This window comes from Lithobates pipiens, unplaced genomic scaffold, assembly GCF_037356315.1.
Source record: "Lithobates pipiens isolate NorthernLeopardFrog02 unplaced genomic scaffold, aLitPip1_a1.2 Scaffold_23, whole genome shotgun sequence".
NCBI lineage: Eukaryota > Metazoa > Chordata > Amphibia > Anura > Ranidae > Lithobates > Lithobates pipiens.
In genome coordinates this window covers 160,956,516-160,981,971 of record NW_027507785.1, presented here as the reverse complement: position 1 = coordinate 160,981,971, position 25,456 = coordinate 160,956,516, and the positions used below count along the sequence as shown (strand labels likewise).

General features: G+C 44.6%; 2 protein-coding genes across 3 annotated transcripts in view; both read left to right on the top strand.

The window, feature by feature from the left end:
- The window catches only part of LOC143927976 (40-kDa huntingtin-associated protein-like), an 86,296-nt gene that overhangs the window by 22,460 nt on the left and 38,380 nt on the right, over positions 1-25,456 (top strand). Inside the window, exons 5-6 of one of the 2 annotated variants that reach the window (XM_077452513.1) lie at positions 1,626-1,694; positions 12,849-12,969. In XM_077452513.1, coding sequence (XP_077308639.1) covers positions 1,626-1,694; positions 12,849-12,969 — 190 coding nt within the window. The remainder of the gene's footprint in view (positions 1-1,625; positions 1,695-12,848; positions 12,970-25,456) is intronic. The other variant, XM_077452514.1, reaches the window with a different exon arrangement.
- On the top strand, positions 4,832-9,507 carry LOC143927975 (uncharacterized). Its single transcript, XM_077452511.1, has 2 exons — positions 4,832-8,552; positions 8,715-9,507. The coding sequence occupies exon 1, from the start codon at positions 5,788-5,790 to the stop codon at positions 7,624-7,626; it is 1,839 nt and encodes a 612-aa protein (XP_077308637.1). The 5' UTR covers positions 4,832-5,787; the 3' UTR covers positions 7,627-8,552; positions 8,715-9,507.

The following is a 25,456-nucleotide window of genomic DNA, read 5'->3' as shown; positions in this document are numbered from 1 at the left end:
CATGCCATATTCCTATTACAAGGGATGTTTACATTAAAAGTGTTCAAAAAAAAATATTTTATATATATTTTTGGGGAAAAATATGTCAAACTAAAATAAATAAAGTAAAATGAACAATACATTTTTTTTTTTTTTTTTTTAAAGCGCCCCTGTCCCCATGTGCTGGCATGCAGAAGCGAACGCATACGTAAGTCCCACCCACATATGAAAACGATGTTCAAACCACACATGAGGTATCGCTGCGAACGTTAGAGCGAGAGCAATAATTCTAGCCCTAGACCTCCCTTGTAACTCAAAACATGTAACCAGTAAAAATGGGGATTTTTAAGTAGCGACGGGCGTGTACAATTTTTAAGGGTGACATATTAGGCATCTATTTACTCAGCATAACTTCATCTTTCGCATTATGCAAAAATTGGGCTAACTTTACTGTTTTTTTTGTTTTGTTTTGTTTGTTTTGTTTTTTTTAAGCACAAAACAGTTTTTTTTCCCCAAAAAAGCATTCGAAAAATTGCTGCGCAAATACTGTGCGAGCTAAAAAGTTGCAAAGACCACCATTGTATTATCTAGGGTCTGCTAAAAAAAACATATATAATGTTTTGGGATTCTATGTAATTTTCTAGCAAATAAATGATGATTTTTACATGTAGGAGAGAAATGTCAGAATTGTCCTGGGTGCTCCAGAATGCCTGATGGCGCTCCCTGCATGTTGGGCCTCTGTATGTGGCCACACTGTAAAAGTCTCACACGTGGTATCGCCGTACTCGGGAGTAATAGCAGAATGTGTTTTGGGGTGTAATTTGTGGTATGCATATGCTGTGTGTGAGAAATAAACTGATATGACGATTTTGTGAAAAAAAAAGGAAAAAAAATCTTGATTTTGCCAAGAATTGTGGGAAAAAATGCCAACTTCAAAAAACTCATCATGCCTCTTACTAAATACCTTGGAATGTCTTCTTTCCAAAAAGGGGTCATTTGGGGGGTATTTGTACTTTTTATGGCATGTTAGGGTCTCAAGAATTGAAATAGGCCGTCAGTACTTCAGGTGTGATCAATTTTCAGTGATTGGCACCATAGCTTGTGGACTCTATAACTTTCACAAAGACCAAATAATATCCACCAATTTGTACTTATTTTTACCAAAGATATGTAGTAGTATACATTTTGGCCAAAATTTATGAAGAAAAATGACTAATCTGTTAAATTTTATAACAGAAACAAAGAAAAATTCATTTTTTTACAGAATTTTCGGTCTTTTTTCTTTTATAGCACAAAAAATAAAAACACCCAGCGGTCATTAAATACCACCAAAAAGCTCTATTTGCGTGGGAAAAAAGGACAAAAATGTCATATGGCTACAGTGTTGCATGACTGAGTAATTGTCATTCAAAATGTGAGAGCACCGAAAGCTGAAAATTGGTCTGGTTATTAAGGGTGTTTAAGTGCCCAGTGGTCAAATGGTTAAGGCATATGTGAGACCTAAGCACACTGTAATCAAGAAGCAACTTGAGTCTAGAGGTGTGACAAATGTATCCAAATGCAGACTGGTTACTGGGCTGTATTTAGGGATTTAAACTGTCATTAAACCAGATTTCTTAGCATATTTATGTATTTATTATTTCCAGGTATACATTGAACTGAATCAGCCTGTGATGGCAGCCAGCTTATGTTTAGAACTGGGAAATGCATTAAAGGTATTTCACTATCAAACCTTCTCTGGTATTTTTTATTGAATTATCCATCATTGATATTGTTGTTTTTAGCAGCTAAATGTACTTTCAGAACTTATCCTTTATTCTTGCTAATGCCTACAAACTGCTTAAAATGTCATTTAGTAAGGGCACTTGATTTTCAGGCAAATGGGAGTTTGGCATATGGGGGCCTTCTGCCTGGAAACCATGCTTTCGACCTGCATTCCTGCAACAGCTGCTTCTGCCACCACTAGATGGCATAGAAGGGAAGAAAAGTGGCAGAGACTGTTCATATTTTCCAATACAAAGTGACTTTTGTCTGCCCTTTTAGCTCCTCTAGTATATTCCTGTGTATCAACAAAACGGGTACCTTGCAGTTAGTCTGCAGGCAAAAGTAAATCTAAAGTAAATCTAAATATAAATACTCAATGTGCCCTTATTTATTATGTTCAGTGCTTTTTCTCTTTTAGCCCTGGTTCAAATTTCAGGGACTTTGCGATTTAACATGTCACTTTTGGTGACTTCAGGGTGCGATTTTGATATATATCTGTGCAGAAACCTGCACAGATATCTCTGAAATTGTCCCTGAAGTTGGGACTGACACGTGGGAATGAAATAGTGCGAGTTCAGCTGAATTCTCACGATTTTGTACCCACTGTGAACCTAGGCTTAAATCTCAAAAGTACACCACAACACACATTATATATGGCAAGACCTTTTTTCCTTTTTGTGTCAATGTGTAAAGTGAATAACCTCTTACAAATTTATAGTGTAATTACCCGAATAGTTTTGTATGCATACAGTTTCATCTTTTTGGACATGTCTAGTATGCCCAGAGCTTGATTAGATTAAAAGAAGCTCAGGGCTAGCGTAATGAGTTTTGATCACCCGACTCACTGCTTTTCTGTAAAAAGGATCTGGGCAGCTGTAGAGCCGACCTATTCACTTTTGCATAACCCATGGGTGGCAGCACATTCAGAGGACTTTTTGGCCCCCTTATGCTAGCAATAAAGTTAAAGTGGTTGTAAAGCCACTATTGTACAACCATACAATCCCCTCTGTTACTTAAGGACATGTGCCCCACTGCATTTGTTTTTCTAAAAAAAAAAAACAAAACATGCTGCTGTCTACCTTCTTTCAGAGCATCCCCCAGAGCTCACATGACTCCTCTCTCCTCTCCTGGGCTGACGGCTCCTGTGGGCGGGGCAGAGAACTACCGCTGACATCAGCCGGGAGGAGAGGAGGCGCGAAGGAGAGAGCCGAGGATTCACGTTTCTACCAAGAAGGTAGAAATCGCCATCTTTTTTATATAAATAATACTGTGGGGCACATGTCCTTATTTAACAGAGGGGATTGTATGATAGTTTTATAGCAGCAGGCGTGGCACTGTCACAAACTGACAAGGGGGGGGGGGGGTGAGAGGATGTGGGAAAGGACAGAGGCACGTAAACTGACCACCTTGTCAGGGCTCAGCAGCCATGATAAACTGATCAGTTTACAAAGGGAAAAAATGGAGAAACCCCCTAGAAGTGGGACTTTATAGGTACTACCATATTACACATACATAGGAAATAAATAAATATGTATATATATATATGTATATATATGTGTGTGTGTGTGTGTGTGTATATATATATATATATATATATATATATATATATATATATATATATATATATATATATATATATATATATATATATATATATATATATATATATATATATATATATATTTCTCTAGTCGTCTGTCCAGGACAGCACTAGAGAGATAGGCTCCACCTCCAGAGGCAGGAAACACAAACCAGATCTTTAAAGGGCGGTCTCCGTCCCTTCCCCTTCAGTCTTTGTGTTTCCTCCACCGGAGGAGGAGGCTGGATCAGGAGCTCCCCTTCCCCTGACGGTGGGATAGCCCATAAGAGACGGGGAAGGAGTTTGGATTACCTGTTGGTAAACGGACGTTTTTGAAGTCCTCCGGTCGGGTTGACTGCAGCTTCGAACCGGCGTTCTCCTTCTGAAGCCCGGGGAGGGCGTTCGTTTCCCCGCCTGACAATAGGTTCTAAATTGGGCGCGAAGTCAGGCGGGGGGCGGGCACAGGCTTCGAGTTCCGGCCTGTGCATCACAGGAGGAGGATAGAGGACTTCCGGCAATCCACTACCGGTTCCGGGTCGCGCGGCGAGCGTGGACGTTCGGGACCTTGGCGGCTATTATAAAAAGCCGCAGCCACGAGGCGTTCGCGCTGCATCGTTTTATCGCCATTACGAAGGGAAGCCTCCAGGCGGTTAAGCGCGTGCTTCAAGCGTTCGTGCTGCATCGCTTTATCGCCGTTACGAGGGGAAGCCTCCAGGCGTGTTCTGAACGAAATGGATGCAGTGGAGAGTGGCAGTGGAGCCGAACCAGCTCAGGTAGGCAAACACAGAGGTGTCTTGTACCTACAGGGCTGGGAGAGAGGGGGGGGGGGGGAGTAATGGACTAATCAATGCATAGGCATTTTGAAATGGTCCATGTGTATTTTTCCTCCCTCCCTCTCTCTCAAACAGGATCCGGACTAAAGAGTCTTGCGAATCCTGTTAGCGGTTGGTGGGGTGCACATAGGTGTTTGGTGAAGGCGTCCTATTTTGCTAAAGGTTTCGCTGACGTTGGCTTGTCTGTTTTTTCCCTTCCTTCTTCTCTCCTTCTCTTGCCTTAGGCTCTGCCCAAAGAACCAGAGAGGTCAGGGGGGAAGAAGAGATGTCCTTCATGTATGACTAAATTAAAAGAAGGATGGTCTAAGCCCCTTTGTAAACCATGCATAGACAAATTGGTCTATAAGGAAGCTACGGGAGCTTGTAAGGATTTGATTTCTGGAGTACAGAAAGAAATGGAGTCCATCAAAGCAATGTTAGCGAACCTTGAAACCCCAAAACCAGCCGCAGTTCCCTCTGCTTCCACCCCAGTTGTAGGTGACGAATCAGAGGAGGAGGAACTTGATTCTCTGGATGGCCTAAGTGAGGCGGCATCATCCAGAGATGTTCCTGTTCAAGGGTCAAGCTCTCCCAGATACAGGCTCTCACTCGAGGAGGTTGATGCCTTACTGGGGGTAATTTATGAGACGCTCGAAATCAGAGAGGAGCCAGTCTCCCTGTCCTTGTATGACCGGATGTATCAGACCCTTAAAACTGATTCAGTTAGGGTCTTTCCGGTTCATAGCACACTGATAGACTCAATCAAAAAAGAGTGGGAGGAACCAGAGAAAAAGTTATTTTTTCCTAAAAGCATGAAGCGGAGATTCCCCCTCAGCGAGGACCCCTCTTGTGTTTGGAATAAAGTGCCCAAGGTAGACGCAGCTTTTTCCCAGTGTGCAAAGTCAACAGATCTCGCCTTTGAGGACATGGGTGTTCTAAAGCAACCCATGGATAAAAGGATGGAAGTACTGTTAAAGAGGTCATGGGAAGTAACCATGAATAACTTAAAACCTGCAATGGCCACGACAATAGTGGCTCGCAACTTGGAGGTCTGGCTGGAACAATTACAAGGCCACTTGGAAGGGGGGACCTCCAGAAAGGAAATTCTGGATTCCCTTCCTATGCTACATAAAGCAGCAGGCTATATAGCAGATGCCTCTGCGGAGTCTGTTAAATTGTCAGCCAGGACCGCTGCCCTCGTAAATTCATCACGTAGGGCACTTTGGCTGAAGTCTTGGTCGGGAGACTCAGCCTCAAAAGTGAGGTTATGTGGCATCCCCTTTGAGGGAGACCTTCTGTTCGGACAGGATCTTGAGAAAGTCCTGGACCGTACTGCAGACAAGAAAAAGGCTTTTCCTGTCAAACCTAAGAAGACTACAGGCAAACGCTTTTTTCGTCCTCAAAGGCAGGGACAGTCACAAGGTCAGACCTCTAAGGAGTCAACCCCTAAGAAACAGTGGATGGGAGGAAAACAGAAAAGCAATCTCTTTTCCTCTTCTAAAAAAACCACTAAATCCCAGTGACGCGGTTCCTGTGGGGGGGAGACTGGGGCAGTTCCTCCCACAGTGGGAATACGCTACTCCAAGTCCTTTTATCCGGAGGATCATCAGGGAGGGTTACAAAATACAGTTCACACACGTCCCACCTGCAAGGATGTGTCTGACCAAACCTCCCAAAGACCCCCAGAAAGCGTCAGCTTTGCTGTCGCAAATTGGCGATTTAATAGATCAGAGGGTTCTAGTGCCAGTTCCGCCACAGGAAATAAATCAGGGTTTCTATTCACACGTGTTTGTAGTAAAGAAACCGTCAGGCAAATTCCGGTTGATCTTGAATCTGAAGTTACTGAACAAGTGGGTAACTTACAGGAAATTCCGGATGGAAACAATTTTTACAGTGAGATCAGTACTCCCTCCAAATTGTTTCATGGCCTCTCTCGACCTAAGGGATGCGTATCTTCACATCCCGATTCAAGAAGACTCTCAAAAGTATTTAAGGATAGCGATTCTTTGGGGAAGTCAGATTCGATACCTCCAATTCAGGGCTCTGCCTTTCGGTCTGTCTTCTTCCCCCAGGATTTTCACCAAGGTCCTGGCAGAAGCATTGGCTCCCCTAAGACTGAAAGGGATCGCTGTCATACCGTACTTGGACGACCTTTTATTCTTTGCCCCCTCAAAGCTCCAACTGCAGGGAGATCTGAGGGTAGCTATCTCTTGCCTAAAAAGGCTGGGGTGGTTGATAAACCAAGAGAAGTCACACCTGATACCAACACAGGCCTTACAGTATCTAGGTTTTCTGGTGGATTCAGTGTCACAGAAAGTCTTCCTCACGGAGGAAAAAGTGATAAAGGTGAAAGAGATGGTAACCTTCCTGCAGTCCAATCAGACAATTTCCATCAGGTCAGCTATGGCAGGGTTGGGCCTATTGGTGGCAACAATCCCTGCAGTTCCTTGGGCAAGAGCTCATTTCAGGTGTCTCCAGGCCAATATTCTGGACAGTTGGGACGGGACACAAGAGTCCCTGGACGGGACTATCCATCTATCCTCAAAGACCAAAAGGTCTCTTTGGTCGTGGAAGAGAAGAGAACCTAGTACGGGGTCTTTGGTGGTCTCCTCCAGTGTCTGTTCGCATCACCACGGATGCCAGTGCTTGGGGCTGGGGGGCCCACTTGGGGTCGAAGGTAGCCCAAGGATGCTGGGGGAAGACACAGTCCCAGAGGTCAGCCAATTGGAGGGAGTTGCAGGCAGTCTGGGAAGCCTTAAGGGTGTTCGCCAGGGATCTGAAGGACCACCATGTACAGGTCCTCTCGGACAGTATAGTGACGGTTTCCTACCTAAACAAGCAGGGAGGAACAAGATGCCCGTCCTTGATCAAGCTAACAAGTACGATCATGCATTGGGCAGAAGAAAGCCTAAAATCGCTTTCAGCGGTCCATCTAAAAGGGGTGGACAACCACCTGGCGGACTTTCTGAGTCGACACCGGGTGTACGAATCAGAATGGTCACTAAACAGGGAGATTTTCCAGATGTTAGTGCGCAAATGGGGTCTTCCGGAAGTGGACTTGTTCGCCAGGAAAGCGAACACCCAGGTCCCAGTATACTTTTCCCTAGAGAGGGAGGCAGGGGCAAAAGGGATAGACGCTTTGGCACAAAGCTGGGCTTTTCACATTTGCTACGCCTTCCCCCCATTCAAGCTAATTCCTCTAGTCCTGAGGAAATTTTTGCAGGAACAGACCACATTGATACTAGTGGTTCCGTACTGGCTGAAGAGACCATGGTTCTCGGTGCTGCTGGGCCTGACAGACGAACCTCCCCTCATACTGCCCGAGAGGGAGGATCTGCTGTCTCAGGGTCCAGTTCTGCTACAAGAACTACAGACCCTAAAGTTATCGGCCTGGCGTCTGAAGAGAGTCTCTTGAAGTCTAAGGGACTCTCAGATAGGGTAATTAAAACACTTCTTTCTAGTAGGAAGAAGGTAACCCAAGCAATTTGTTAAATACTGGAAAGTTTTTTGTTCATGGTTGGACACTAAAAAGGTGTCTATAAGTATCCCGACAGTCTTGGAATTTTTACAAGACGGTGTGGATAAGGGGCTGGCCATTAGTACCTTAAAGGTACAAATTACGGCCCTGTCTGTTTTTTTGGATCAACCTCTGGCGATAGACCCGCTAGTTAGCAGGTTCTTTAAGGGGTTGACCAGGATTAAACCTGTTCCTTTCAAAATTTTACCCAAATGGGACCTGTCAATTGTGTTACAGGGATGGGTAAAAAAGTCTCTGGAAGAAGAACCTTCCTTGAGATGGATCACGCTTAAAACGGTGTTCCTAGTGGCTATTTCCACAGCCAGACGCATTAGCGAGCTTCAGGCACTTTCGGTGAAAGAGCCGTTTTTACAAATTTTTGAGGATAGGCTGGTGTTGCGCACGGACCCTGGGTTTTTACCCAAAGTAGTGACAAAATTCCACAGAACACAGGAAATTGTTTTGCCTTCGTTCTGTGGGTCTCCCACTAATCCTAAGGAGGTTGAGTTCAGCCAACTGGATGTGAGAGCCTGTGTCTTACAATATCTGGAGATGTCAAAAAACATTAGAAAATCAGATGCATTATTTGTTTTACATGCGGGTAAAAAATTGGGGTCACAAGCTTCAAAAAATACAATTGCAAGGTGGATCAAACAAGCTATTGTAGAAGCCTACAAAGGAATGAAAATGGAATGTCCTTTTTCCCCCATGGCTCACTCCACACGGGCGCTATCGACCTCATGGGCAGAGCGAGCTGGAGCAACACCAGAACAAATTTGTCGAGCAGCAACTTGGTCAAGCTACTCGACGTTTATGAAGCATTACAGATTGGACCTTATCTCAGCGCAAGACCAGGCGTTTGGGAGAAAGGTCCTTCAAGCGGTAGTCCCCCCCTAATCTGGTAAGTTCTCGTTGATCCTCTCTAGTGCTGTCCTGGACAGACGAATAGAGAAAACGAGAGTTAGACTTACCGGTAACTCTGTTTCTAGGAGTCGTCCAGGACAGCATGGATTCCCTCCCTATATGCTGTTATAATGCTGGACAAGTGTTTTTGTCGTTACAGAAGCCGTTTCCGGGGAAGTTCTCGTTTACAAGACTGAAGGGGAAGGGACGGAGACCGCCCTTTAAAGATCTGGTTTGTGTTTCCTGCCTCTGGAGGTGGAGCCTATCTCTCTAGTGCTGTCCTGGACGACTCCTAGAAACAGAGTTACCGGTAAGTCTAACTCTCGTTATATATAATGTGTATGTTTTATTATACAAAAAATACATAATTACAATATCACAGAAACATATAAATAATCAAGGATGCATAACAATACACAATCATGGATAGGTGTAATGGAGTAACCCAAACCCAACGACGTTTCAGAGATGAGTCGTATTCTCCTTCATCAGGGATTTTTTTCCGGGTAACACCATAGTAAAGGATTTAGACAAGGAAATCAGCCAAAAAAATCACAACTAAGATTTTTGTAATGCCATTTGATAGTACAATACATATACTTACATCCTAATCACTAGATAGGTACATTCTAGCATCCAAAACAATTTTAAAATAAATGCAGAAGAGACATCCTGACGCAGTGGCCAATCCGAATCCCATCCAACCAGATATTCTTTAAAGAGTATATAGATGGTAAACAAGAAAAATAAAATTGGAAAGGACAAGGGAATAGTATTGCATTCCCCCACTTAATCACCTATCCTATCAGCCACACTGTAGTCCAAAATATCGGACCAACAGGGGGCCTACATGTGCACTGGGGGCCAGAAAAGGCTGGAGAATCTGCAAGGGAAAGCAAACAGAGGGACATCACTAATAAAATTAATTTCATGCTATATACAGAGGGATGCATATCATAGCATAGCATATATTATCATATAGGCTGCATTTTACAATATGATATGCATCCCTCTGTATATAGCATGAAATTCTGTAATCTGAAATTTCTGTGATATTGTAATTATGTATATGTATTTTTTGTATAATAAAACATTTATATATATATATATATATATATATATATATATATATATATATATATATATATATATCAATTTAATTTTTTTTCCTATGTATGTGTAATATGGTAGTACCTATAAAGTCCCACTTCTAGGGGGTTTCTCAATTTTTCTATTCTTCTGGGGATGTGGTACACATTTTATAGCAGATTTATTTCAGATAGCTCTGTTTCATTCAGTTTACAAAGGGGAGGGCAGAACAAGGCAGCATCAACCAGGTATTTTAGGTAATACAGGGGGGGCAAATTACACAGCACACGCACTGTGCAGTATAACATGCTTTAAGGGAACAGGATCTATATTTTTTGGGGTAACAAAGTATTTAAAAATGTCTAATACATTATAAAAAAAATAAATAAAATGTAAGCAAACAATAGTGCAACACATATTGGGCCTTACCATGCATGCTGGAGTAAGATAAATAATTCTAAGTCCCTTATTTATGGTTAACTTAACTCTAAACTGAGAAGCTTTGAAGGCATTTAAAGTTATTGTAAAGTCTTGTTTAAAAAAAATAACAGACATGTTATACTTACCTGCTCCTGTGCAGTTTGATTTTGCACAAGGAAGGCCGGATCCCCCTCTTTTCAGGTGCCTCTTTGCTGTGGGTGCTAGGGCGGCTGCTACACACCAGAAGGCTTTTTATCTTAATGCATTAACCACTTCTGGACCGGCTCATGTCGATATACATCGGTACTTTGAAGGAGGATATCGTAGTTATGGCAGCAGCTAGCTGCCATAACCCTGGTATTTTAAAATCGGATTTGCATAAAGAGGTAGATTCGCTGGTGTCTGTCCCTCGAGGAACCGATGAACCCCGTCTGGGCACGGAACAGCCCTCACAAAGGTCCCCACGAGATTATCACCATAGCTCAACCACAGAAACACCCTAAAGGATGATCAAAGTATCCTATTGTAAATAAGATTTGTATATGAACGCTATATATACATATACATGTAGTATATTGATGTTATAGCCATTTATATTGTGTTCATATACAAATCTTATTTACAATGGGATTCTTAGGGTGTTTCTGTGGTTGCGCTATGGTGATCATCCCGTGGGGACCTTTGTGAGGGCTGTTCCGAGCCCAGGCCGGGTTCATTGGTTTCTTGATGGACAGACAGCAGCAAATCTGATTTTAAAACAATTGTTTTTTGTAATTCCATGTCGGAATTGTATACTGGATGTGCTCATGTGCTACAATGTTGATGTTGCGTTGTAAGATATTGTGTTAAAACCTCCTCTAATGCCTCTGAAGAAGGGATATCTTTCCTGAAACATGTCAGGCCAAAGGAGAAAAACTCGCATTCATTGGAATTTGTAGAAATGTATTATGTGCGAATATTTTCTTTGTTGTACAAATTTTTTTTTTTGCTTTGTCTATCATTTATATATGTTTTCATAACAAACTACTTTTTCTAAATAAATTACAATTTATGATACATGATTTTCTTTTTGTTCGCCTATAAAGTCCCACTGTACTGTGGGGTACTTGGGTCCCTTGTTAGGGTCCTTATACAATAATTATTTGGGATGTTGGCAACACTCTAAGGAGAATAGAACAATTCTCTTTGTGGTTCACCATTTATACTGTCCCCTGCCTGGGTATGAAGAAGAGTGAGGGGGAAGATGGCCCTCACCCGTCTCCATATCACTGCAGGGCGGAAGCAACGTCAAAACGGCGCTTCTGCCCATAGCTCTTAAAGGGCTATATATTTATTTTTTTAAATGTCAATTTATTTTTTGATTGCGCCCAGAAGCGTACACATATGTGAGTAGCGCCTGCATATGAAAACGGTAGTCAAACCACACATGTGAGGTATCGCCACGATCGGTGGAGCGAGAGCAATAATTCTAGCCCTAGACCTCCTCGCAAAACCTGCAACCTGTAGAATTTTTTAAATGTCGGTTATGGTGATTTTTGACGGTAAAAGTTTGACGCCATTCCACGAGCGGGCACAATTTTGAAGCGTGACATGTTGGGTATCAATTTACTTGGCGTAACATTTATCTGTCACAATACGAAAAAAAATTGGGCTAATTTTACTGTTGTCTTATTTTTTCATTCAAAAAAGTGTATATTTTCCAAAAAAAAGTGCGCTTTTAAGACCACTGTGAAAATACGGTGTGACAGAAAGTATTGCAACACCCGCCATTTTATTTTCTAGGGTGTTGAAAACAAAATGTGTAATGTTTGGGGTTTTTAAGTAATTTTCTGGCAAAAAAAATGTTTTTAGCTTGTAAACAACAAATCTCAGAGGCTCGGTCCTTAAGTGGTTAAGATAAAAAGCATTCTGCCGTTACAACTCCTTTAAGGATGCATTCACATGGGCGTTTAGTCACACTGCAAATCACAGCAGCAAAAATCGACAGATTTCTGCTGCAGGGATTGACAGCTGTGTGTGGATAGCTGCGGCTGCCGAGTTTGCACAGTGCAATGAGTAGCTGTTGGCGACTTCAGCTATTTGTGACTTTTTGGCACAGCCAATGATTACCTGTGGTGATTATAACTGGATACACTTTGTGCTTCCAGCCATGATCACTGCAGGTAATCCCTGACTGTGCAAAGTCATGAATAGCTGTGGGCTCGGTAGGTGCAGCTGTCAATCCAAGCTGCATAAATCGGATTCTTGTCACTGGGATTTGCATCGTAGCTAAACACCAATGGGGATACAGCCTTAAGCATCGCCTAGTATCATTTTAGGTGCTTTTCAAAATTTTGAGGGTGCGTGTAGTTTTGAGGCTTGATGTATTTGGTATCTATTTTACTCAAAGCTACCCAATCTTTTATTTTGTACAAAAAAATAATTTGGATCAAATTGTTTTATGTGCACTAAAATTCATTTTAGTGTATTTTTCTCCCGATAATATAGATTTGATAAACCGTTACGCAATGATCTTGCAACATAAGAAATTGCAAACATCGATTTTTATATTCTGAAGGTCCTTTGCTTTTGGGAAATCTAAAATGTTCTGGGGGTTTTAAGGTAATTTATGGACAAAAATGTAGATATTAAAATGTGTGCGAATCATGAAACCAGTTTCTCCAGAGGGGAAGTGGTTAAATTATGGTAATGTTTGCATTGTGTTTTTGTTTAGTGGAATAAGATATGATATTCAGTCTGTGTAAGATCAAGGGTTCTGGTACAAATGGGTCTTCTTATTTTTAAGGACATGAACAAGTTGGGAGAAGCTTTAGTTTATTTCCAACGGGCAGCAGAGTTACAAACACAGGTTCCTATCGAATGCCTTCTCTCTCTGGGATATGTGGCATCTTGTAAAATATTGACACGTGAGTAGTAATCTTGTTTTCTTGCTTTCTTGCTCCCAGTAAAGCATACCAGTGCATAACCCCAAACTAGAATATTCATCCATCTTATTAATGGCTGGACAGATTCCTTTAAGGCTAGTCATCTGGTCAGGATATTTTTCAAGTTTTTTTTTTTTTTTTAAGCAGTGTTTTGTTAAATTTCAGTTGCTGCAGTCTGATCAAATAATTTGATGGTTTCTAGGTTGTATGAAAATGACAGTTGTATTTTTTATTCTGTTTTATGAGTGACTGTTGTATGCATATATTGTAACAAAACTGAAATAAAATTGTAAAATGAAGTGGCTCGAGATAAGAACACAGGGTTCATTACTAAAGGTAATCAGATTGTCGGCTTTGCAAGAAATGTTGCAGTTTGCAGGGCAGTTTTCAACCAAGCTTAGTAAATGAGGTGAAGCTCTGCTACATAGTTATAGTAGGTGAGGTTGAAAAAAGAAAGTCCAAGTCCAACCTATGTGTGTGATTATATGTCAGTATTACATTGTATATCCCTGTATATTGCGGTCATTCAGGTGCTTATCTAATAGTTTCTTGAAACTATCAATGCCCCCCGCTGAGACCACCACCTGTGGAAAGGAATTCCACATCCTTGCCGCTCTTACAGTAAAGAACCCTCTATATAGTTTAAGGGTAAACCTCTTTTCTTTTCATTTTAATGAGTGGCCACCAGTCTTGTTAAACTCCCTTTTGCGAAAAAGTTTTATCCCTATTGTAGGGTCACCAGTATGGTATTTGTATATTGAAATCATAACCCCTCTCAAGCGTCTCTTCTCCAGAGAGAATAAGTTCAGTGCTTGCAACCTTTCCTCATAACTTATATCCTCCAGACCCTTTATTAGTTTTGTTTCCCTTCTTTGTACTCGCTCCATTTCCAGTACAATCATCCTGAGGACTGGTGCCCAGAACTGGACAGCATACTCCAGGTGCAACCGGACCAGAGTCTTGTAGAGCGGGAGAATTGTCATTTTATCTCTGGAGTTGATCCCCTTTTTAATGCATGCCAACATTCTGTTTGCTTTGTTAGCAGCAGCTTGGCATTGCATGCTATTGCTGAGCCTATCATCTACTAGGACCCCCAGGTCCTTTTCCATCCTAGAAATACCAGAGGTTCTCCCCCCATTGTATAGATTGCATTCATATTTTTGCCACCCAAACGCATTATTTTACATTTTTCTACATTGAACCTCATTTGCCATGTAGTTTCTGACTTCCATCATTCAATCATGTGGAACTAATAAATGCTGTTTGTGTTTGTGTGTTTTTTTTGTATTCTTCCTTGCAGATGATTGGGTATTCTTTGCAAAGTGAATTTTTCACCATATTTACTAAGCTCTGGGGAAAATTATCCTGCAAAGGGCAACATTGCTTGCAGAATGAACACACTATTTGCTTTTATTAAATCAACCCCATTGAATACTCCCCTCTTCTGCTCGCACTGCCAATTTCTGTAGTATTGAAGAGAACCACTAGTAGAAGATCCCGCAGAGATCACTTGCAAGAACATTGATTTCCGGGTCACCTAATGTGCACTGTGTTTCCTCTCACTGCCCCTACATCACTACGATTCACAGTGTAACAGGGGAACAGGCATCAAACACATTGGATGGAACATGTTTTCATTATTAGGCCTCATGTACACTGCAGCTCAAAAAAGCTGCTTCTTCAGGCATTTTTTTTTTCTGTGCCTCTAAACTCCCCTTCATGTTAGCCTATGTGTCCATGCACATTAAACCTTTTTAGCGGTATTACCGAGTGTGGGTCAGGGTGAATTTTCCATACCAAGAGCGGTAATCCCGAGGCACACTCGGGGCTCCATCGCAGTATCCAGGGAAAGTTACTTACCAGGATCCTGCGATGTCTCCCCGCTGTGTGTGGCAGCTGTGTCCTCCGCCCAATGTACTCTATTCCGTGCTCAGTTTCCAAACACATATAGTAGACTGTAATCATACAGATTACATTACTGTATCATTTAATTTCACCTCCCTTTTGTCCCTAATGCTTTGTCCAGTGCCTTGCATGCAGTTTTTTATTTTAATATATACTGTTCTTTCTGCCTGGAAACTGGAGAATGTCCATAGCAACCAAAAAATGTCCCTTTTTTTTTTTTTTTTGCAAAACAAGTTTATTGGTACATGGTACAGTAACAAGTTACATTTTTAGTACATGCAGTAACTAAGAGTAATAACAGGCAGAAGTAGCTCCATAGCCAAAAGGAGAAGAACACTCAGGTCAAGTCTATGAACACCATATCATTAAACCCATAAAATCACTAAGACTGTATTACAGAAAGGAAAACAACAAAAAAAAAAAAAAGGAAGGGAAAAAACCTCAATTATACAGTGGTACAGTTCATCCGGGAAAATCAGGACATTACAGTATGGCTAGCCTACACAAGTGTCTGGGTCATTGAGCCAACAATCCCAGATCTTATTGAATTTAGTTGGGCAGCCCCTATGTGCATAGATAACTTTCTTCAATGGCAAAGTTAGGTTAACCTCCGCTACCCAATCTCTGAGCGTCGGAGTCTCCGGTCGCATCCATAGCCGGGCAAGCAATTTCCGAGCACAAAATAAGGTTTCTTGAACAAAAGCAGCATTCGAGGGGCCCGCCGGGACGTCTAGTTCAAGGCCTAAGAGACAAGCCTTGGGGTCCACTTGAAGGGGGGAGCCCATGTGATCGTGCAGAAATTGAACCACCTGTAGCCAAAAGGCCTGAACGTCCGGGCACGACCACACCAAATGATAGAAAGAGCACGGGAGGCATCCACAGTGCGGACACCCTGGTTCCAGGGAGGGTTTGTATTTGCGAATTCTGGCCGGGGTAAGATATGATTTGTGTATGATGTACAGTTGAGTCAGCCTGTCTGTTATTCTGGGGGAAACTAACTTGACCCCATCTAAGATCTCCTCCCATGCCTCACTCTCAAGCGGACCCACGTCTTCCTCCCACCGATATCTTGCCACCTCCGCAAGTCTGGCTACAGTCCGTCTCCTAAGATAGTCATAGAGGGTGGAAATTAATTTCGTGGGCTCCTCCCCAATTATCACACCCACTACTGGCAGTTCTTGGGGATCCGGGCATCCCCCCACAAATTGGGCCCGGAGGGCAAGGGATAGCTGAGCAAAATAAAAGGCCATGCACTGAGGAATCTCAAACTCACCCCGCAGAGCCTGGAAGCTACGTACCCCCAACGGGGTGACGACCTGATACAGGTACACCACCCCCCTGGAGGCCCACAGACCCGCCCCCGGCAATCCCCTAAGCTCCTCCAACTGAGAATGAAACCACAGGGGGGTATGGGAATGCACCCATTTCCCCCCCAACATCCTCTGCGCAATTTCCCATATCCGCCTATGCTGAAGCAGCAAAGGGGCACGTCTCCGCGCCCTCCTGTCGGGCCCCTTCCCCCAAAACAAAACCTGAAGGGGGGAGTGGGTGCGACTATGAGGCATGCCACATAGCAGTGCTTGGTATCTGGAAGCGTCCGTTTTATGTAGGTGAAAGAAGTGAGAGAGCTGGGCAGCGATGTAATATGCGTGGAAATCGGGGAGCGCAGCTCCTCCCATATTGGTAGGATTCTTTAGTATGTTCCATGCCAATTTATGCCTGCCAGAGCCCCAGATAAAGGAATTAAGGATAGTATCTATGGTTTTAAAACATTTGAGGGGGATAAGAGCGGGCGCCTGCCAGAATTTGTAGAGGAACTTGGGCAGAAGAATCATTTTGGTTACGTTTATTCTACCCATTACCCCGAGGGGAAGTCCAGGACTGAGTTTTAGTTTTCAAGTATTGAATCAGGGGTTCGATGTTTTGGACTATGTAGTCATAGGGTTCTCTGGTGATCTGGACTCCCAGGTATTGGATGGAAGACACCCTGCACAGGGGGAGTGAGGCCGCGTCACGTTCCGGTGGAGACAGGTCAATGGGGAGGATTAGTGATTTCGCCCAATTAATAGTAAGGCCCGAGTGTTTACCAAATTCTGTAATGGTATGAAGGGCAGCTCTCAACGAGGGCCCTTCATCCTCCAGATAGAGGAGCATATCATCGGCGTACATGCTCACCGTCTCCGTGATGGGCCCCGCACGAAGGCCCCTGACAAGGGTATTATACCTAAGGGATATAGCCACCGGTTCCACCGCTAGGGCATATAGAAGCGGGGATAGGGGGCATCCCTGCCTGGTCCCCCGCCCCAAGGGAAGAGGACCAGACAGGCAACCGTTTACCGCCACACGCGCGTCCGGAGAAAAATAAAGGATCTTGACCCATTTCAAAAAATTTGGCCCAAACCCAAACCGGCCAAGGCATTCCCACAAATACCCCCACTCCACAGAGTCAAATGCCTTGGCCGCGTCTAATGCCACCACAACCCTAGAACCCCCATTGTCGTGGGAAGCCTGTAAGTTCATGTGAAGCCTACGGATATTCATTGCCGTATTTTTACCGGGCATGAAACCCGTTTGGTCAGGGTGGATAAGGGACAAGATACGGGGACATAACCGGGATGCTAAAATTTTTGCTAAGATTTTTATGTCCGCTTGTAGCAGTGATATCGGGCGATACGAGTCGGGTCGGTTGGGATCTTTACCTGGTTTGGGAATAACTATAATTGTCGCTTGTCGTAGGGTGTCTGGGAGGGATTCTGACTCAAAAAGGTAATTATATAGATTTAGTAGCTCGGGGGCCAATACCTCAGAATAAGCCGCATAGAAATCCAGCGGCAAACCGTCGTGCCCAGGCGCCTTGGACGTTGCCAAGGACGAGAGCGCCAGCTCAATCTCCTCCAGTGTGATCGGAGCCTCCAGATCCGCGATCTGGGCCACCGAAAGTTGGGGAAAGAGAACAGCCTGCAAAAAGTCCCGGGTCTCCTGAGGCGTGACTTCCACACGAGAGGCGTAGAGATCAGCGTAGTAGGACCTGAACATCTCAGCAATGCTCTCCGGGTCAGAGACAATAGTTCCCTGCTCATCCAGCAGCGACACCACTACCGGCGGCCTCGCATCCTGATGAGCGAGATACGCCAACAATTTACCCGCTCTCTCACCCTGCTCAAATATCCGTTGTCGCGTAAAAAAATGTTTTCTCCTAGCCTGTTCAAAGTGTAATTGATCTAAAACACGAGTTTGGAGCCTGAGAGCCGAGGCGTTCTCCGCACTAGGGTGCAGTACAAACTCCCGGGTAACAACCTCCAAGCGCTCTTCTGCCTGACTAAGTGTAAGTTTAGAGGAGCTTTTTAATCTGTTAATGCGCCTGATCAGAGTGGAACGTGCATGGATCTTAAATGCCTCCCAGACACTACCACCAGTCGCCGTTCCCCTATTAGTCGTAAAGAAATGAGTCCATTCTTCCGACAGGTCCTCCTGTTCCCCCAGCGCCTTCAGCCAAAAGGGATTGAGGCGCCAGACCCGAGATCCAGCCTGCTGGGCCAGCGTAAAGGTAGCCCAGCACGGAGCATGATCCGATAGGGATCTCGCACAGAACCCCGCGTCTTCCAAATAAGGGAGGAGAACGCTGGACGTCAAAATGTAATCTATGCGGGACATGGTAGAGTGCGTGGCCGAGAAGCATGTGAACGCCTGAGTCGTGGGGTATCTGTGACGCCACACATCAGTTAAGGAAAACTCCCTGAGGGTGCTGCATAACCTAGACTCCGTCTGGGCCGGAGGCGCGGAACCACCCGGCAGTCTATCCATGTGCGGGTTAAGGGCTACATTAAAATCCCCAAGCCATATGGCAGGGATATTCGGGTGCTGAGCCATATACGAGAGTCCCTCAGACACAATAGTGGCAGAGTAGGGAGGTGGTATGTATATTGCCAGAAGTAGATAACGTCTGCCTTGTATAGTGCATTGTAGAAAAACAAACTGGCCCTGGGGATCTGTTCGTAAGTCAATCAACTGAAAATGCACGGTTTTCGCTACGAGCAAGGACACGCCCCGGGAATAGGAGGTGTGGGTCGCATGGTACGCCCAGCCAACCCACGGCCTCCTAAGTGCCAGCTGAAGCCGGCCCGTAACATGAGTTTCCACAAGCACTATAACATCAGCTCTGTAAGATTTAAGGCAAGTAAAAACGGCCGTACGTTTAAGCTTATCCCTGATACCCCGGACGTTCCACGTCAGAAACTTGATCGGAGCCATAAGAGATTAGTGCTTAGTCCAGGTAGCAGTCGGGGCAGACCGGACCCCAGAATTGGGTCCACTCCTCGCCCTCCCCCCACCAACCACCAGCCCATCTGTAAACATAGAAATACATTGCACTGTACCATATATGCAGTAATCAACCAAAAAATAAACATAAACTCAAACCCCAAACACAACCCCCCTCCCCCCACCCAGCTCTCAGCCCCCCCAACTGGGTTGGAGCATACATCCCTAAATTGCCAAACTATAGTCTGTACCCCCTGCATCGAAGGCGTCCAGCGCAACCTCCTCCCCTCGCCTGGATTATTCGATTCCGCAGGGGGACAGACCAGGCATATAACTATACACGGGGCGGTCACTCGCTGCATAAGGTTCAGGGAGCAGGCCGCCGGACAGGGCCATAGAACAAGGGACACGGCCTCTGCCCCCGGTATCTATGTAGAAAGAAAATATTAGAGAAGAAGGGGAAAAGAAACATTCCAAACAAAGCACGGTAATCAGCTATGTCCATAAGAAGGTGAACACAAGAGGGAAAGATGAGAGAAGGAGAAAGGGAACAAAGACAAGTAAAAGAACAGAGGGAGAGCCTGCTTCTGGCCTAGGTACAGTTATAGCACCAGGCCTGTTGGCCGTTGGGAGGCAAAGAGACACAGCCAGGTTCACATAGATAGTCCCAGAGGAGAGGAAAGTAGGCAGACATCAGGATATCCGATTGAACTGGGACAGTCTCAGTTTATACAATGTGACCCGGCACACAAGGCGAAACGGTATGTAGTGGTGGGTAAAGCCAAACAGGTCCGCAGGCGTCAGCGGGTTGGCGTACGAGAACAATTAGTGTAGCCCGGTTACCAGACGGTGAAGCCGTACTCCCAACGGCAGGGATATAGTCTTGGGAAGAAAACCAGAAGCAGTGGCAAGGTAGAACAGCTTACCACCACGAGACATCATGTCAAATTATCCGCTAGGCCCGGCGATTCCTATCAGCCTCCCTCCTCTCCAGCCACTCCACTGCCTGCGTCGGGTCATCAAAGAAGTGCGCTCAGTCTTCTCCCAGGACTCGAAGTCTTGCCGGGTACATCATCGCGTATTTGAGGTGGTGAGTGCGCAGTCGTCTCTTGACCTCGGCGAAACGAGCACGTTGTTTCTGGACTTCTGCGGAAAAGTCCGGGAAAGCCATGACATGACTTGCCTGGTAGGGGATGTTGCCCTTTTCTCTACTCAGTCTAAGAACAGCGTCTCTGTCACGGTAGTTGAGTAACTTGGCAATGAGTGTGCGAGGCGGTGCGCCTTCCGGCGGGCGCCTCGCGGGCATTCGATGTGCCCTCTCCACTATGAAGGTGGTAGAAAAGGCTTCCCGTCCGTAAGTGTTGATCAGGAGTCTCTCAACAAAAGTAGGTGGATCGGGTCCCTCCGCACCCTCTGGCAGGCCTATGAAACGAATGTTCGATCTGCGTGATCTATTTTCGAGATCGTCTTGTTTCTGGGCAAGAAGCTGAAGTTGGCACCTCACCTCTTCATGGGAATACTGAAGAGGGTGCAGCACATCTTCCGTCCGGCCGATCCTTTCCTCCGTCTCCTTCACCCGGTCCTTAAGTTTAGACATATCCTGTCTAATGAGGGATATGTCGACTCTGACCTCCTCAATTTTTGTGGTAAGATAGCTTCCAATACCTTGTCTGTGTCATTCGCCGCTGGTTGAGAAGCGGAGGGCAAGGAGGCGCCATCTTGGGCAGAGTCTCTGTCTTGCCTGCGGTATTTATCCAGAGATGCCACCGCCGCGCCGTGCTTTTTCGTAGGCGACATGTCAGGATAGGAGACAGGGTCTCAATCCACCGATCCCCGTTAGTTTCAGGCTGCTACCGAAACACAGGATAACTGTACAGGATAGACCGGGAGCGGAGCAGTCCTCACGTGCGACCTACTCCATCGCCGTCCAGGCCACGCCCGCAAAAAATGTCAAAAGATGTTTTAGAACAGCTAGAAAACAGCGATAGAAAACTTGCAGAATTGAGCAATGGTAATTAGTAGGGAAATTCGTCATCAGACACAGAAAATGACGACGGCGACAATTCAGAAACTGAGCAAATTTCAGTGTTTTTGAGTTGATTACATTTTATTATTATATTGTTTTCGATAATTAATAGTTTGTTATATTTTTATGATTTTGTGTTTCAAACGTTATCATACCCAGAATGTCTACTAGACTGATTTAAAGCGGGAGTCCGCCGGGAGTCCGCCTTTTTTTTTTTTTTTTAAAAGCCAGCAGCTACAAATACGGCAGCTGCTGACTTTTAAAATAGTGACACTTACCTGTCCAGCGCGCCCACGATGTCGGCTTCTGGTGCTGCCGCCGCCATCTTGGGTATGGGAATCAGGAAGTGGACCCTTTCGGCTTCATTTCCCGGTTTCCTACTGCGCATGCGCGAGTCGCTGCGCAATAAGGATGGACCTGCTGCCTCTGGGGTCTGTGTGTTTCCCGGAAGTGGGTGCAGATACCTGTACTGTACAGGTACCTGCACCCCCCTCCCCCCTGAAAGGTGCCAATTGTGGCGCCGGAGGGGGGGAGGAATCCAATGAGCGGAAGGTCCACTTTAGGGTGGACCTCCGCTTTAAGTGAGTTATTCCGAAGATTTACAGGCCTACAATTATAAAACACCAAATTTCCATGCAAAACAATTTACGGCATTCGGCATCAAAAATCTGACATAATTATACCGCCAGGGAGGTTAAAGATGTTTCTTTATCTTACATCTTGGGACACAGAGCCACAGTAATAACTGTATGGGTTATATGGCACCTTCAGGTGGTACACACTGGCACACCCTGGCACACCCTGAACAGGAAGTTCAATTCCCCATATAACACCTACCCTTACCGGGAGTACCTCAGTTTTTTCGCCAGTGTCTTGGGTATTGGTCACAAGTAAAGATATGCTGTGCTGAGCTCCACTGCAATAATCCTTACTGGGGCAAGCCATGCAACCGGATCCATTCAAAGTGTCTTTTCCAGGCCGAATTGAATGGCACCCAGGCCTTGTGTCTGAAGAAACAATGTTTTGCCTGTAAAGCTTCTCTTTTTAGAGAGCTGGACCCTGGGATCCAGTATTTTTTTTTTCCAGCCATATTCCTGACGGGGTGCTTTTTACAGGCACAGGGCTGTAGATCCTCTGATAAAAAAGGGGCCCCCAGTCCCTGAATGTTTTTTAAACGGAGCTCAACGTGAGAGGTGAAGATTGGGTCTGTTGCCACAGAACCCTGCAGCTGGATAAGGGAAGGGAGATTCCTAAGGAATTTTTCTAATTCTTGTGGGTTTTCTCCTTTAAAGCAAATATTGATATGCCTATAGTCACCACCGGGGGCTGTCAAGAGCACATACCAGATTCCATGCTTGTCAATCTCGTCTCTGTGTACAAGCTGCACGCTTCCTCTGGCCCAGGCTCCAGGTAAAGTCATGGGAGAGGGTTTTTTTTCCTCCTAGAAATGTCCCCCCACCTGGATAACTTTCCTCCAGGCAGTAGGATCATGGCGTCAGACAGCGGTATGCTGCGCCGCTCTAGCTGCCATTACGGCGGTTTCCATCGGCAGCTCCCCTCCTCCCCCAGCCCTCCTCTATGCAGTCCGGTCAGGATAGGAGCCCGCTCGTGCGGAAAAACACTATTTTAAAATAGATGTGGGGTGCAATGGGTGATCGGAGGAAGGAACAGGGCTTAGTGGCATTGGCACGAATTAGCGTCCACAACGCGGGTTGCATAGCTATAAAATGCACCTTTTTTCAGGTGCATAAAGCTAGGAGGGACATAGAGCGGACGGGTGGCATGTGAATGAGTAAAACAGGCATTCCCAGGCACATTTACTTTAACCACTTTCCTGAGTGGATGTTAAGGAATGTCCCTCAGAAGGAGAAGAACGTGCGTTCCCGCACAGCGGTGCGATCCTGATGCGCTTGTGTCATCCGGACATGGCGCATCTTAGATCGACAGGAGGGCTCTGTTGTTATATGTCCAAACACGGCCGTCATATAATGTAAACAAACAGCCGGTTGCTAGGCGATTGGCTCTCCTCTCCTTACACAGAAGTTGTCGCTGAGGAGAGGAGAGCGGATCTCTGCAGTCGGCTGGTGATCAGTGAGTATGAGCTGTTTTTTTACAGCTTTTTAATCACTGATCACCAGTCTAGCGTCAGCACACATGTAAAACACACACAAAGTAAACGCACGTCCCCAAAACACATGTTCCCACATAGTAATGATCCCCAAAACACATGTCCCCCACATATATAACAGTAAAATCACATGTCCCAATGATCATTTGCACACACATGTCCGTGATCACCTGTGCACATCTGTACATGATCATTTGCGTGCATATGTCCGTAATCACACAAAACAATTATACACTTAACAGGATTTTTTTTTACCAAAAACATGTAGCAGAATACATTTTGGCTTAAATTTATGACAAAATTTGATTTTATTGGATTTCTTTTAAAATAGAATAAAGAAGAAAATGTTTTTTTCCAAAAAAATGTTTCGCTTGTTTCGCAAATAATAAAAAAACGGAGTCATGAATAAATACCACCAAAAGAAACCTCTATTTGTGTGAACAAAATGCAAAAAAATTAATTTGGGTACAGCATTGCATGACTGCGCAATTCTTATTGAAGGTGCGAGAGTGCTGAAAATTGGTCTGACAAGAAAGGGGGCAAAGTGCCCAGTATTGATGTGGTTAAGCATCAGGCTGAGCTTAGCAGCGGCAGTTGTTGGACTATTGCTCAGCAGTGGGTGCATTTTTTTGGTTGTACCTCTGCATTTGCGCTCAGCACTATGACCAGAGGAGGTGGTTCAAATGCCGCAAAGACCAAGGACACAAAGGGGCTGCCCTCAGGTCCTAAGGACCCTCCCTCTGCAACACCATCCTGTACTAAAGAAGCTGGTCAGAGTGAGCCATCAGGGTCATTAGGGGCTGCAATTGCTTCCGACACTTCAGCTCCTGTCTATATAACTGAGCAAGTTTTCTACTCAGCTATGAGTGGCTTAGAGGAAAGATTAGTGGCTTTAATCACGTCTTCAGAGAGTGGAAGAAAACACATTATGTCCCCTTCTACCACCCAGGATCCCCAAATGGAGGAACTGTGGGAGTGGAAGATGAATCCCCCTCAGGGGACCGTGACCAGGCTGATGATTCCTCTTCCAAGGAATCAAGTGGGGAAGGATCTCCTTCAGCTTCACATGCTTCAGTTGCTGGTGCATTCTCTTACTGAAATGGCCCGCGCCACATTTAAGCTACCCTTAGCGGAGTCGGTCGAAGAGCCCGCTTCCTGTTTGGGTTCACTAAAGCCCCCACAAGCCTTGCATGCTTTTCCTGTCCATTCATTACTAGAAAGGCTTAAGTATTCTGAGTGGAATCACCCAGATAAGCACTTTTTTCCTGCGAAGAAGTTTTCAACTCTTTATCCTATGGAGGAAAATTCACTAAGATGTGGAGTATACCAGCCAATTGACGCTGCTATACCCTCTGTGAATAAAAGTTTGACTTGTCCGGTTGGCAATACGCAAATGCTTAGGGATCCAACTGCTAAAAAATTGGAATTCCTGTTTAAAAAACGTTTTTTCTATTCATCAATTCCTGAGATTTACACTGCTCTGCTGCAAAGCACATCCTTACCTGGAAGGTGAGGGAACATTATGTTTTTCTATTGCAAGTTCACTTTTACTTACAGGTTCCACCCTGTGACTGTTCAGTGAAAGAAGTAGTATGATGCCAGTTACTCTCTCCTATTACATGCCCCCTGCTCATGCTCGTTGCCAAGTTGTTATATTTCTCCTATACCCTTTCTTAGCTTTGCTGTACAAGGACTGCAAGAGGCTGATGCCATTCAAATTTTGGTACTGACATTGCATCCTTTAAAAATAAAATAAAATAATAAACCCCCAAAGTATTAATGGCAAGAGCTACAATAATTGTGTACCTTTTATATCCACCTGGGGTTCAGCTTTAAAAGATGTATTTACTAAAAGAAACACATGGATGCTACTTCTCCTTCTAAGAAGAGTAAACGTGACACACATATACCAGTTTCTTGGTCGTTTACCCTCTTTCTGTAATATTTTGCATTTCTTCACCTGGAACATGCATACAAATAAGGTTTTATGGATTTACAGATATGAATACTAGTTCTAGATCAGTGACTCAAACCTACTTGAACTCAGATTTTTGGCAGCACACACTTTTTTTATTTTCTTTTGTCACATCATAAAACGTGCTAGCACATAAATGTCTTCTGCATTCTATTTAATTGATTGGAATTTGCTA

Coding starts and splice junctions, on each gene's coding strand:
- LOC143927975 (XM_077452511.1), top strand. CDS start 5,788: ATGTGTCTGACCAAACCTCCCAAAGACCCCCAGAAAGCGTCAGCTTTG.